At 43.5% G+C, this 14,095-nt stretch overlaps 1 protein-coding gene across 1 annotated transcript in view; it reads left to right on the top strand.

The window, feature by feature from the left end:
- FBN2 (fibrillin 2) overlaps positions 1–14,095 on the top strand; it is a 1,178,594-nt gene that overhangs the window by 703,902 nt on the left and 460,597 nt on the right. The window contains exon 13 of the mRNA XM_069625622.1: positions 8,445–8,570. Within this exon, the coding sequence (XP_069481723.1) occupies positions 8,445–8,570 (126 nt within the window). The remainder of the gene's footprint in view (positions 1–8,444; positions 8,571–14,095) is intronic.

Raw genomic sequence — 14,095 nt, 5'->3', positions numbered from 1 at the left:
ACAGTCCTGCGTAGGAGACAGGTCTACCTCCCACTCTGCATAGGGATGCATCTGATCTGGACAGAGCTGGAACTAGAAGACCGAAGGGCTCTAACAGGAAGGTATTTAGGGAGTGAGTGTTGGATGTAGTGGGGTACCAGGCCCAGAAAGCCTTGTTGATAATGCAGAGTGTCTTGAACTTGATTCTAGTAGCAGCTGGTATCCAGTGGAGAGATTGTAGGGCTGGAGAGATGCTTTCCCTAGGCTTGAGGCCAATGCTAGGTCTTGCAGTCCTATTCTGTATTAGTTGAAGGGGGATAACGGAAGATTGAAGATTGCAGTAGTCCAGCCTAGAGAGGACCAGAGCTCTGGTGACTTTGAGGTGAGGAAAGGGAGAATGTATCTGAGGAGGTGCAGGTGATAGTGGGCCTTCTTCGCAAGATCCATGATGTGAGGAGAGCGGGAGAGAGAGGAGTCAAAGATGGCACCAAGGTTTTTTACCTCACAAGATGGTGAGGGGAAGGGACCCATAGAGGGCGGCAAGAGTAGGAGGGAAGGAGGGAACAGGGGTCCCAATGCGAAGGATCTCAGTCTTACTGGCATTAAGGCAGAGATCATTGGCAGGACACCATGCCTGAATAGCAGTCAGGCAGTCAGGGAGGCGAGAGGAGGAAGAGGAGGCAGTGGAGGAAAGCTTGAAGGAGAGCTGCATTTGGTCTGCAAAACACTGGAAGTGTGGAGAGAAGGAGGAGATCAGGTGAGACAGAGGGGCCAGGTAGATGTTGAAGAGCCATGGCGAGAGGACAGAGCCTTGAGGGACGCCGCAGGTGGAGAGTGTGATAAGGGATACGCTTAAGCTTGTTATGAACAATAATAAGCCAATGGGTTCCAAAGCACATGGGGAACATACAGAAAATATATCTCTTCTCTCTCAAAAATGTACACCTTCTAAAGTTCTCTATTTCAACCATACGCCACTGTTATCTGCTCCGAACGAAATGGAGTTAGAGGCCAGCTTTTGCCCATGAACAGAGACCATCTGCCTACACAATATGAACATATCATACCGAGCAAGGGTTCAACACATGTGAACTGAATTCAAACTGATAGCCAGGCCCATTATTCTACCTTTTTCTTGTAAAAAAACTAAAATGTATAGTTAGTTCTACCTCCAGCTTTGTTACCATTCACTAATCTATCCCATTATTCCTCCCCCTTGATTTTAATTTCAATAATTTAGTTTGTATTCTCTCTTTTTTCTGTTCCTTTTGTACATTGATGCATTAAATTACTGGGACTGTAAGGTGATCAAATATAAACATTTTGAAACATATGTTGCCTCAAATGCCGCAAACGGGAGTATTTGCATGTACCATCATAATTTTGGTATTGATTTGAATATTTTACCTCTGGTCCTCTCATAAACTACATTGCAAGGTTAGCATGAGTCCCCTCATTGCTCTCATCCTGTATTAGTTTGCCTTAGTATACAATGCTTTACTGAATTATACATTCCCTAAAATGTACATTTTTGGTGGATTACATGGTTCTGGAAATTATTTAACAATCGTCTTGCACAGAGGAACATTTTAGCAATTTCCTTCTGTCCTGCTGTGTAAACAGTTTTTCCGGCTAAAGGCAATCCTACCATATTTACCATTACAACTTTGGGGCAAAGTCTGAAAGAGCTGAGGATGCAGAGATGCAAGGGCACTTTGCCTCAGACCTGTACAACCTATGATCTCACCTTGCAAGTCCTTTGTTTGCTTAGGAGCTTGCAATGTGAAGTAGGGAATGGCACCAGTCACAGAGGGCCCATGCATATTCTAGTGCCAAGCATTTGACCCCACTTGAGCTGAAGCTGTAGTCAGCCCCTTACCCACTTAATGTCAGCGATCACATTAGCAGTAATGTGCCTTAAAGGGCCAGTTACTGTAGATATGCCAATCTAGCAGGTGGCACCTCTGTGAACAGTGTGTATAAGCGTGTGTGCCTGCGTGTGAGTGTGCCTATTCAGTGTATGTGTCTGTGCTGCTCCTTCTATTCTATCTCCTCCCCTTTCCTACATGTTTCACTGTGCCCAGGTGTACTCCGAGTTGCCTCATTTTATCCTCCCCCTCCTCCCTGTGCCCAACTTTTAACCTTCTCAATTCTGGGCCCCATGCTGTGTGCTCCTTGAATCCCAATGCAGGTTTTCATTCACCAATTCTAAATACAAGGTAAAACAAGACAGGATGTGCGAATTGCACCTGAAACAAGCAGGTTGAATGTATTACAAAAGAATACTTTGTCTCACAATTGACAGTAAACCTGATTTGCTTTGGCTTTTACAGTTTAGCATTGTGCACGTCTTTTCTTTTGTCTCTCTTTAACATGGTGTGAGGGATGTGAGAGAGCGGGTGCGGGCGAGGGATGTGAGCGAGCAGGTGCGGGCGAACTGGAGGAATTGCAGTGACAAGCTGCCTGGATGATGTCGGCCCTTGGACAGGGTATGGAGCAGCTCTCTGAGCCGACACTGCAGGGACAGCTGGCTGAGTTGTGCTCGGAGCGGGAGAGGTATACGTACAAGGGTGACACCTCTCCCTTGCTCCAGCCGCCCCATGAACACCAGAGGGAAAGATGGGCTGCAGGCTTTGCACGCACGACACAAACCCTATCAGGCCTGAGGCTTACCTGGGAGGTTTGAAGACGCAGCGCATGGGCAGTGGATGGTGGCCCAGACAGTGCGCAGGACCGTGCTCACACCTTCAGAAGAAGGAGGGAAGCGTCTGCCTACTCAGAGTATGCTGGAGGCGGGGCTTGTTTAGACCCACGGTCTGAGCGTGCACAGCATGGACTCGATGGTCACGCTGGTGCCGGGAGCTTGGTGGGAGGAGCATCCCAATGCTTGGGAGCGGCCCAGTGGGATATTGGATGGCAGCTCATATAGGGGGAAGACTCTCACGTTACCAATCAGGAAGTGGATGGCATGTACCTTCCCTGATTGGTCCAGTATCAAGCCACCTACAGGGGATAAAAGAACGAACACTAATCCAGCATTTGTTGCTCATTTCAGAAAGCTGATCCAGGAGCGCAGAGAGGAAGCGACTGGTGGGCCTACCCGAGCTTGAGTAACTAGGAGGAGGCTGAAAAGGAGTAGCCTAACTCCAAGACATTAACAGTGAAGCAACTGTCCATACGTTTAACAACCAACCATTGAAGGACACTTTAATGACAATAAAGTATCATTTGGCATCACAGTACCGTCTCCTGTCCTGAATCTTACACATGGCTATAGCCTTACTTGATACAGCTAGTAAAATATTGTCCTCACTATTGTTGAGAGATCTTAACAACAGCCTCAAACAGCTTGGAATAATTACGCAACACCAGTTAGGGTTTAGGTCACAAACGGGGACGGCATTGAGCACTAATCTGATGCCCATTTACAAGCCTCGGCCAAAAAAAGTTCAGTTGTTACCAGCTACATGGCATCTATTGACATGTCTAGTGCATTTGATTGGGTAATCAGATGTATGTTGTGGTCAAAGTTATTGGTCAGTAAGGTTCCCCTAAAACTAGTTCTGTTGATGGCACTGCTGCCCACGGAAGCCACTGTCAAGGTGAGGCTCACTGGGGAGGGATCCCTGTCTAGATCTTTTGAAACATCTGTGGGCATGAAACAAGGGTGTGTTTTAGCACCAGTTTTATTTAACGTTTACATTAGTAATATTGACCAACTCTGGAAAAATAGCAACACCTTTCCTGTTAAACTGGCTCCCCTAAAACTGTATGGGATAGCTTTTGCGGATGATAATGTTTTCTTTGAGAAGACAGCTATTGGTTGGCAAAGGAAATTAGACCTATTCCTCACTATGCCACTGCACACAATCTAATGGTCCATGGACAAAAAATCAAAAATGTTCATTTTCAAGTCCAAGTCTAAACCCAAGACCATGTATTGGGTAATTGGGAATTGCAGATTGGACAGAGTGCTTTCTTTGCTATACCTTGACTACAATCCTTCCAACTGTAATATCCTTCAGGCATGGAAGGACTCTTTGAAAGATAAGATGTGTCCTTTGGTTTCTCATCTTAAAAGGGTCCATTACCAATTATGCAAGTTTTCAACTTTACCGATGTTGAGATACTGTTTAGCCAAGATTGAGCCAGTTTTGCTCTAGGGCCTCGACACAACCAATATTGACATGGGTCATTATTTAAATGTTATCCAGGGTCAGATATGGAAAGAGACATTGGGCCTCTCCATGTCTTTACCCAATGCAATTGTAAGACATGAGTTAGGTTATCCACTCTCTAATGTAGGCATCAGTAGAGACAATTGTCTTGTTATGCCAAAATCATCTCCCCTCCTCCAAACTCTCTCTATCTAGACTTAAAAAGAATGATTGATGAGAGATTTGTTGATTCAATTAACATTTTTACATGTAAGATGAAGCATATCTTATTTGCTCCTCAGAGGAGTTACTTATCAATTGACCATGCACCACTAAACGCAAGCTATTTATGTTGGACTGGTCTACCACTGGTGAACAAATTAACACATATACCTTGTACAAGGGGTATGCATAATTCTTAAGGAAGAGAGGTGACATCGAAATATCTGTGTATTTTTCCCTATAATAATGTGCGCAAAACTTAGGCGTTTTCGACTCAACCAGTTACTCACCTTGGAACAAATTGGTTGTTGGAAGACTCATAATGATGTGCGCTCTGATTGTCGGATTTGCCAAGGCTCTGGCAATGTGGAAACACTGAGACACTTAGTTACTTCTTGCCCCAGGCTATGCCACATTTGGAATCGTCACTTCAAAGGCTCTACATCACCTGAAATTGACTTTACAGGTGGCATGTTTTGTGCGTGTTTGATGTGGGGTGTGAATGTGTAACTGATAATAGCTTTATATCATTTTCTTTCGGAGTCTTAAGTAGTGAATAGGTTCATATTTTAGAGAGGCAAAACTACTCAGGACGTGTTGCTATTAATTAGTGTTTCTCTTTTCCTTATATGTATCAATGCAGTGATTTATTGTATTTGAATTTTATGTATGTATTGTAAAGGTTTGTTTATCAAACGAAGCACAACTAAGAAAATAAAAATGAAAAATAACGTGCCCATATTTTAGTCCTTTGTTTGTTGAAAGATTGAGCGGTATTTGCAAAAGGCATAGTCCCAGCACTAGAAGAGAAGAAAGTGAAAATAAACCTTGCACATATATTATGCTTGTCTGTTCTTTAGCTCAAATATTTAACAACTGTTTGTTTAGTAGGTACTGGTTAGCATTGTGCTCCACCAAAGTAATGTAATGTAATCTACAGTGGTCTTGAAAGTGCACTTCTGCCATTTTGACAGCCACTTTATGCATAGTTCTGGACTAAAGGTGGGCAGAAGGGAGAGTTAGGTGTGCAATCTGGTGTGTTGAATGGTTGAGGCCAGGAGTTCCAAAGTCCTGTATGGTGTGTTGTGTTATCTTGAGACCATCCTTAACCTGGGGAGTTTCTTCCCACCCCCAATCAAGGAGCCCCACAATACTCGCTTATGTATTTTAGCACTGGCCTTACTGAAGACTCATATATAGTCACACAAATCTCACCCCTGTGACCACAGCGAGCCAAGAACCAGGCCGGGGTATAGGAAATATATTTTTATTTATTTGAATGAGAAACAATGAAGATCACACTGAAATGACACATGCCACCTTCTTCGTTGCCCACAATTAGACTTCTGGTTAAACAAACAAATCACACTGCGTAGAGGACGGAATCCTGTGGAACTCCACAGGCGACTGATAACATTGGCGATCTAGAGGTGTCTATCTGAACAAACTGCTGGTGGTTGGCAAAGTAAGACTTGACCCAGCGTGGGACAAGGTCGCTGATCCTCAAGCGCCAATGTAGGGTGTCTGTGAGTTCCTGGTGGTCAACGATCACCTGTATGGTTGCCATCTCTGTGCTGCATCTGGGTCTGAACCCAGATTGGTAGGTTTGGAGGAGATTGTTGGTGTCGATGTGTTGCTGCAGTTGTGCGGCTACTGCTTTCTCGATGATCTTACCTAAGAAGGGAAGATGGGTGATGGGGTGATAGTTACCTAGATTGTCGGGATCCCGAGTGGGATTCTTCAGTAGAGGAAGGGTTTGTCCTGTCTTTAGGGTCGATGGGAAGGTGCCTTGAGTTAGGGAGCTGTTGATGATCTCCAGGTATGGAAGGCGAGCTTCTGTGGGGAGAGTATTGAGGATGGATGCTGGAAAGATGTTGCCTGTATACAATGTGACTTGGAGGGTGGCCAGGGTTCCTACCAGGTCCACAGTAGAGAGTATCTTGAATGTTGTCCAGGGTGTGGAGATTTCACAAGGAGGGATGTGATGTAGGTCTGTGGATGCAGAGCCAGTGTCTTATGTGCTAGCGAATCTTGCTGATTTTTATGATGAAGAAGGTGTTGATGGCAATGGATTTTCTGATGAAGTGTGATATGGCATGGTTGGGTAGTGGGTTAATGCTGTGCTTGATCACTTTGAAGAGTTCTCTTCTTTTGTTGTCGGCTTCTACTATGTTGTTCTGGTAGTAGGAGGCCTTGGCTGTGTTGATTAGTTGTCGGCGGATTTCTCTGAGCTCCTTGATGAGTGCGAGGTCGGATGTGGTCTTGGAGCGGCGCCTGGTTTTCTTTTGTTTCCTGTTTACTCTTTTGCTGAGGTTGAGTTCTTGGTGGTACCAGGGTAGTGATGGTTTCAGTTTGCAGGTGCATTGATTCAGAGTTGCATGTCAGTTGATGGAGGCTGAGAGGGTGGCATTGAGTGCTTCCATTAGAGAGTCACAGTTAGGTTTGGGGAGTTCAGTCCATGTGATGTGGAGGTTGTCAAGGTCTTCTATGTGGGATGAGGACGTTGAAGGCCACCAAGAGCTTCCTTTATTGGTTTTGTGGTCTTGCTGCCTGAGAGGTTGAAGTTGCCTAGGAAGACGTTGGCGTGCGTGAGATACATGGTGGTGACCAGGTTGGTGTAGTGTCCAATGATGGCAGTTTTGGGTTTGTGTGGTCTGTAGATGAGATGGAAGGTGACTGTGTCCATTGGGGAGAGCAGGAAGTGCCAGGATAGGACTTTGAAGGAGCCAATGTTGTCAATGTCAAGTCTGGTGCAGGGCCACAAGGTCTTGCGGATGACTGCGAGGCCTCCACCTGTCTTGTTTGGCCGGTCTCTTTGTAGGATGCTGTAGCCATCAGGGACAAGGATGTCTAGGATGTGGGTGTCAGCCAGGTCTCGGTGATGAAGGTGAGATCAAGGTCGGCGATAGCTGAGCGGACATTGGCGAACATCCAACATTCAACTGTGAGGGGTGCTAATGGGCTTGATACTGATGTGGGGAAGGTTGCTGCCTTGAGTCCATGCCTTAGATTAGGGGTGATGTTGTGGACGTTGGTGTTGTCTGGGGACGGGGGAAAAATGCATTTTGGTGCATGCTTACCTGTTGTCTGAGCTGGCGTTCTTCCGGTCTGAATAGGTCCAAACAAGAATTGGCCTTTTCTTCGTCTGCCATTCACTTCAGACACCCGGGCGAGAGACACCCTTGAATCTAAGAGTTAAGAGCAGAAAGGAAGAGGCATGTCTAAGAAGGTGGGTGGGGCTTAAGCCACGCAACCTTGATCCACTCGCACCAACTTTACTTTTTCTTTTTTATGGATTTCTTTGCTTTTACTTTTCTCCTCTATTCCACTGTAGCGACGAGGTAGTGGGGTAAAAAGCAAGTGTTCTGAGTTGAAGCCACTGCAGTAAATTTAGCAAACACATTTTATTTGCCTTTGAAATGTGTCTGGCGTGGTAATTTGACTTTTGTGTCTTCCCATTCCCTTCAATATTACTTACTGCCCACTAGCAGCTGCTGTTGTGTTATCTAAAAGCCACCTCATTTCCACATTCAAAGGTCCATCCTTCTTCTATCATTGCCCTACTTCGTCCCAGTCTGAAAGGGATTGCCTCGAGAGTGCTTGATATCTAAATGTAGATTCTTAGAAATACACTGTCTCACTCACTGAACTTACACAACCACTCACTTTCCTCGCTCGGATAATGCAATAAAACTATTTGCATATTTGTGGAGCGAACGTTTTTCAAGGTGTCTACCCTAGTGTGTGTGTGTGTGTGTGTGTGTGTAAGCTAAAAGTCAAAATACAAAGCACAAGAAGAAGTGTATTTACTGTCACCAAAGGTCACCAAATATAAAGACATCCTTCTTCAAAACGAATTGTTATTGCTAGTAATATATTTCTGTAATTGAATTCATAGTTCTTCTCATGTAATCACTTGCTTACGATGTATTTTCATGTCTACTTGCTTGTGTATTCTACTTCTCCAATTGCTTTGAAAGTATACGTTTGTTGTGCGCCCTTATCTGCCTAATTTGCCCATTGTTGCAGCTAATTTGAGCAGGGCACGGCATATTGATATAACATTGTTGTCTGCCTTTCTCTAAGATATTGACGAGTGCATTCAGAATGGAATTCTTTGCAAACATGGCCGCTGTGTGAACACCGAGGGCAGTTTCCAGTGTATCTGCAATTCAGGTTTTGAACTCACCTCGGACGGAAAAAATTGCATTGGTAAGTAGAGTTGAATGCAAGAGTCTGTCTCGTATACATGATTTTCTACGTTGTTCAAGATAGTGTTTAATTTTGACAGTGTTTCACGAGAATTAATGGATAGACATTTTAGCAGTTCATAGTTTATTTTGAAGTTATATAAAAGAGAGCACTCATATTTTATTCTACATAATTGTTCACATACTGCACTCATATTTTCTTACGAAAAATACATAAAAAAGAGACAAGACAAAAAACATGATTTAAATATAAATTGGGAAAGTTTTTGTTGCCTCCACGTCTCTCTCACTGAAGTTTTTTTATTCAGAGTTTTCATCTTCACACATGTCAAGATGGTGCAGTCCCTCTAGTCCTGTTTTAGTTCTTAACATTTTACGATTTATAGGACAGCATTTTAAATGAAAAGGGCAGCATTAATATCTTTTGCAGCCTGAAGCGTTCTAGTCTGAATTCTTTACTGTAACCTTCATGGTCAGGATCCACCTTCTATAGCTAAACAATGAGCATCCAACATCTGTCTCTGAATCCTTAAAAAAGATTGGCAACATGCCTGATGGAAGAAAAGTCAAACAAATAATAACCTCGAAAAACATGATTTTTCAAGGAAGTTGAGGCATATGTAGAGTGATGTTTGAAGCAATGAAAAGCCTCCATAAAAATGAATTATTTCAATTTATTTATTTATTTATATACGGGAGAAACAAAACTCTTTTGATCACAAAAGAACATATAATAGGCAAGAAATCAGATCTGACAGGAAGCAGTGAGCTTCTTACAATGGGGTGAATTTGAGGGACATTCTGACCAGGTTGTGAAGGGGATTAAATGGATCATATGCTGGCGACAATACTTAAGTGGGCATATGATATGATATGGCATTTATAACGCGCCTATACACAAGTGGTTCAAGCTTAAGGACAACCTTGCCATACATCTGTGCCACCATATCTCCTAAAGAGGCCAGTGGGTTTGAGTCATGGGCCATGGCCAGGGGAAAAAACACAATTTGTGTAAAGTGATTACGGCACCTGGTCGTCAGCCTACCGCCACTTCATGGTGGGACTATTTATGTGATATAATCCATCCTTAAAACATACACACGTACACATCTCTAGCCCTAGTCGCCCTCTCAGATCCACTGACGAAGCGCTCCTATGCGCTCCTAGGTATCATAAGGAGCGAGTTGTGATATGATATATGATATGATATGATGTGATATGGCATTCATAACGTACATGTACAGAAGTGTTTCATAGGAGTTTCTATGTTATTGCAATATACACTAGATAAACATCCTTTATTATATTATATAAACTTTTGTGTATATTACATATTGTTTTTATAACAGAATAATGTATTGGAAGTGCTGTATTATGCCCCTAATGGACCCCCTTAAAAGTGCATGAAAATAACATTTGAATTGTTAATTACAATAAGAGTAAAAGTCAAAAGATGGTGATTGCATTTCACATGTCAACAGAAGGGCATATGTTTTTGTTTTTATATTGCAGCCAGCATAGGAAATTAAAGGTAACAGAATATCTCCACAGATGCATGTTAATGAATGTTTTAACTAAAGTGTTGCTCTCAAGCCTTTCTCAATCCTGAACGGATAGCATGGCATGGTGTGTTATGGTATGGCATAAGGCATTGTAAAGTGCTTATATCCCTTTAACAAGGCCTCTTGCGGATGTTAAAACCTCAATGTCAATCACAACTTTAGAGCGCAATCTATAAGAGATTTTGTGAGGTAAATGCTGAGGGTGTGCAATCTGGATATAAGTGTGAATTCTGTTATGCCTTAATTTCATACTTTCTTTATTTGAGTCCATGCAACTACACATGTATCTTTCTTCATACTGGCAGATTGGAATACTCTTTCACCTTAACAGGCCTAAGAGCATGCCCGCCCTTTTCCCGTATAACTTTTATCTGTCTATAGGCAATACACACCAACATTTTCAAATCATACTACTTGCCCTTCATAATCTTTCAATATCGCATACTCAGGGACCTGGAAAATACTATGGCCCTCATTACAACTGAGGTGCTAAGTGCACCAACTTTACCACCATGGTGTAAACTACGTTTACACCATGGTGGATGGCGGATTTACCGCCCCATTACAAGGTGAGTGGGGCGGTAAATCCCCATTTCCCATTTTCCCTTCCCCATTTCCATTTTTGCCCCATAGGGCATAATGGGAGTGGGGAAGGCGCTAATTACGGCACCGTAAATTACGGTGCCGTAATTAGCACCAAGGTGCCTTAGCACCATGGAACTTAACGCCTGCAAAAAGCAGGCGTTAAGGTGGGAATCAGGCGTTAAGGGTTAACGGTGGCGTTAACCCTTAACGCCTGAGTTGTAATGAGGGCCTATGTGTCCGATTCATGGAATTTTTTGCACGGTTCAAAGTGAATTTGCACAGCAGACACAAAGGGCCCGATACATGGAAACATGTGCAGAAATCCTGCAAGGCCTGCGCCGAGTAGGACACTGTAAGAGCCTGCACGCAGAAAGAAAAATGCGCGCCAGGTGTATTCATGAAAGTTACAGCGCAAAGTAACTGTATTCGCAAGTTGTGCCCGGCACGCTCCTGACACGCCCACACGCAAAGCATAAACAGTCAGAACAGCTTCCTTTGCATGCTCCCCGGGCGTGAATACACACACCCTTCACGCAGTGCGTGGGGTCCCCAGTAAGCGGGCCTGTGACTCAGGGCCCTGCGCAGTGTCCTCTGTAACTGTATCCGGCACCCCGACAACATGCATAAAAAAAACGTAACTACAGAAATCTGCTTGCGAACCCCAATAAAGCGTTCCTGCACCCTGCTACACTGCTTACACACACCCCTATTGAGTACACACTCCCCGAAATCTGACATGCAACCCCACCTCCGCGCAGCAAATCCTAAGCGCAAGTGTACTTACATCTGCCTTCGGGTGGCGGATCATATGAAGGACTTGCATGGACATTTCCCAGCCAAGACATTGCACGATTGAATCCATGAATACGTCTCATGCCGCGCAATTGTGGTCGTGCGAGGCACTGCCTGCATGCCGTCCCTCGGAACGCCCACCTTTTCGCAAGTTCTTCCCCATTTTTGGTGCTCTGCCCCCTTCCCAGCCCTCTGCGCAAGCCACGCCCAAGCAAGGCCCTCGACGGCTCGCACAAATGTGCTGAGCCAGCGCAAACTCCACGTAAGTCCAGGAAAAGTACTGCGCATTCAATTCCATGAATCGACAAAGGCGATTTCGCACGCAAGTACCCTATTTTCCGTGCAAATTATTACATGAATCGGGCCCAAACCCTGATTCATGGAACTGTGCAAAGTGTATTTTTGCAGTGCGAAGTCAGTGCATAGTCATTTCTGCAGTACAAAATGGCTTTGCACAGACTTTGCACTGCAAAAATACATTTTGCACAGTTCCATGAATCAGGGGTTGTTTCTGCAGTGCAAAGTCACTTTGACCCATGCAAAACTTCCATGAATCGGGCCCCAGGTGCAATGACATTTATTTGACACTCCCATGCATGGGACTGTATTTTTTAATATGAACACAAGGACAATGTTCACATACCAAACGAACACCTAAAGGATGCATATTATGTGGCGAGGGTACCCCTTTTATCATGATGCAAATGCTATTACAAAATTGAAAACACGTTGTGTATACTTTTTATGCACATGTCTATTTTGCAACCTGCATGGAAACATTCTTTTTATTAAAGCAAGGAAACCGAAAGGAAAGAGAAACAAGAAAACACACAACATTGATGTTTGTCAGAACTCACCTTCCAACACATTACATCTAGCTGAACCTGCCCCTGATACCATAAATTATAAAATAAGCAATTGTTTCTGTACCTCATGGACTGGAGCGTAAAACTCCCAGTGAGCCATGTTTTCAAACACATATCAGTCTGCTCTAGATAAGATATGGACTCACAGCTGTCCTTCAACATTTTATTTTAGATTTGTATTCTAGTCTAATTTTGGAAACTGAATGAGGCCCCATAATCTGTGGTGGGGTGCACACACCACTGCAGAAGTGTTCTGTTCAACTTAGTCAAAATAATGATTTGCAGTACAAATTAAAGTGTTAACACTCGTTTATATCCTACGTATGTGGGTGGTACTCCCCCAGAATGGAGGTCTCTTAGGTTACAAGGCCCTCTGCCTGCTCCCTAGCAGCCAGATGTGGTCTCTTAGGTTGCTGCTCCGCCATTAGTACAGCAATCTACAGCGCCAACCTCTCAGAGAGCACAGGTTCCAAAACCAAAACTAATCTGCCTTCCATTTGTTTTACTTCTTCCCTTTTCAAAGTCCTTTTTGCAGCACTCCTCTGCCTATGCATTAGAACTGCCCATGTGTACAAGCCTTATTCAGCCCTCACATTAACTCTGTGGTCGACTCTATGGACGGCCATAATACATATTGTATTGGACCACATTGTAGGATTTCTCGCCTGGAAGAGTAAACTTCAGAGGACTGGAATCCATCCAGGGCAGGCATGTCCGAATTTTGTAGATACCACATCCATAGCCACAATCAACCAGAGGTTGATTGGAGTGTCATCAGCATATGTATAGAAATGAGATTCACGGAAATGTAATAAACGTGCTAACTGGATGAAAATTACGATTTAATTACAAAGGGGAGAGATCCGAACCTTGAAGTACTCCACATAAGATATGCACTGGAGAGAACACAGAAGGCGAAAGAGTCTCTATCTGATTCCAACTGAAATAGTATGGTTTTATCCGTTTTGAGGCATACCACTATATCCCTACTCACAGCAAGCCCTTCAGGAGGGGAATGGCCTGGTCCATGGTGTTAAATTCAGCCGAGAGATTCCTCAGGATCAGCGCCTCTGCATCACTGACATCAGCACTCCTTCTGATATTAGCAAGAATAAAATCTATCACTAACCTCAGTCAATGTTAGCTCCAAAATTCTACCAGGAAAGGGTTCAATCAACCCCTTCCCCATCACACCCCCACAAAAGCTGCTGTGTTGACTCAACCGCCAGTATCTTAGCTGGAAATGTCAACTGTGCTGTACATGGCACCTGAGAAAATTCTCTACAGTTTGCTTCAGCTCTTCAATTGGTGTAAAGATTTGTGAAGGGACACTGTATAAGAAGCATACTAGACTGACATACAAAGATGAAAGCTAGAGTATGACAAAGATATTGATATATGATTAGGTGGTAGGCATATCGGTACTGTAAATACCTGTAATAGATAGCTGTACACAAGCCACAATGAAATATGCCTATTCAAGTGGTAGATTCTTTAATGAATATTTTGCCATTTCTTCTGAGGAGCATAATGAATGCATAATAATATTGGGTATTATTTACTCAATGATGTTTTTCTTTGCCATCATCCCAAACCTATACCACACAGTCGGGTAAAGCAGTCTTCTAGAACAATAAAAAAACGATTATTATCAAGGAGATATAAATACCCATTGAGACAATACGTATATCACTTCTAATGTTGAGTATATAGGGTAGTAG

This window comes from Ambystoma mexicanum, chromosome 6p, assembly GCF_040938575.1.
Source record: "Ambystoma mexicanum isolate Mex_15411 chromosome 6p, UKY_AmexF1_1, whole genome shotgun sequence".
In the NCBI taxonomy this organism is placed as follows: domain Eukaryota; kingdom Metazoa; phylum Chordata; class Amphibia; order Caudata; family Ambystomatidae; genus Ambystoma; species Ambystoma mexicanum.
The sequence above is the reverse complement of the archived record's forward strand: the minus strand, read 5'-3'. Positions and strand labels throughout refer to the sequence as shown.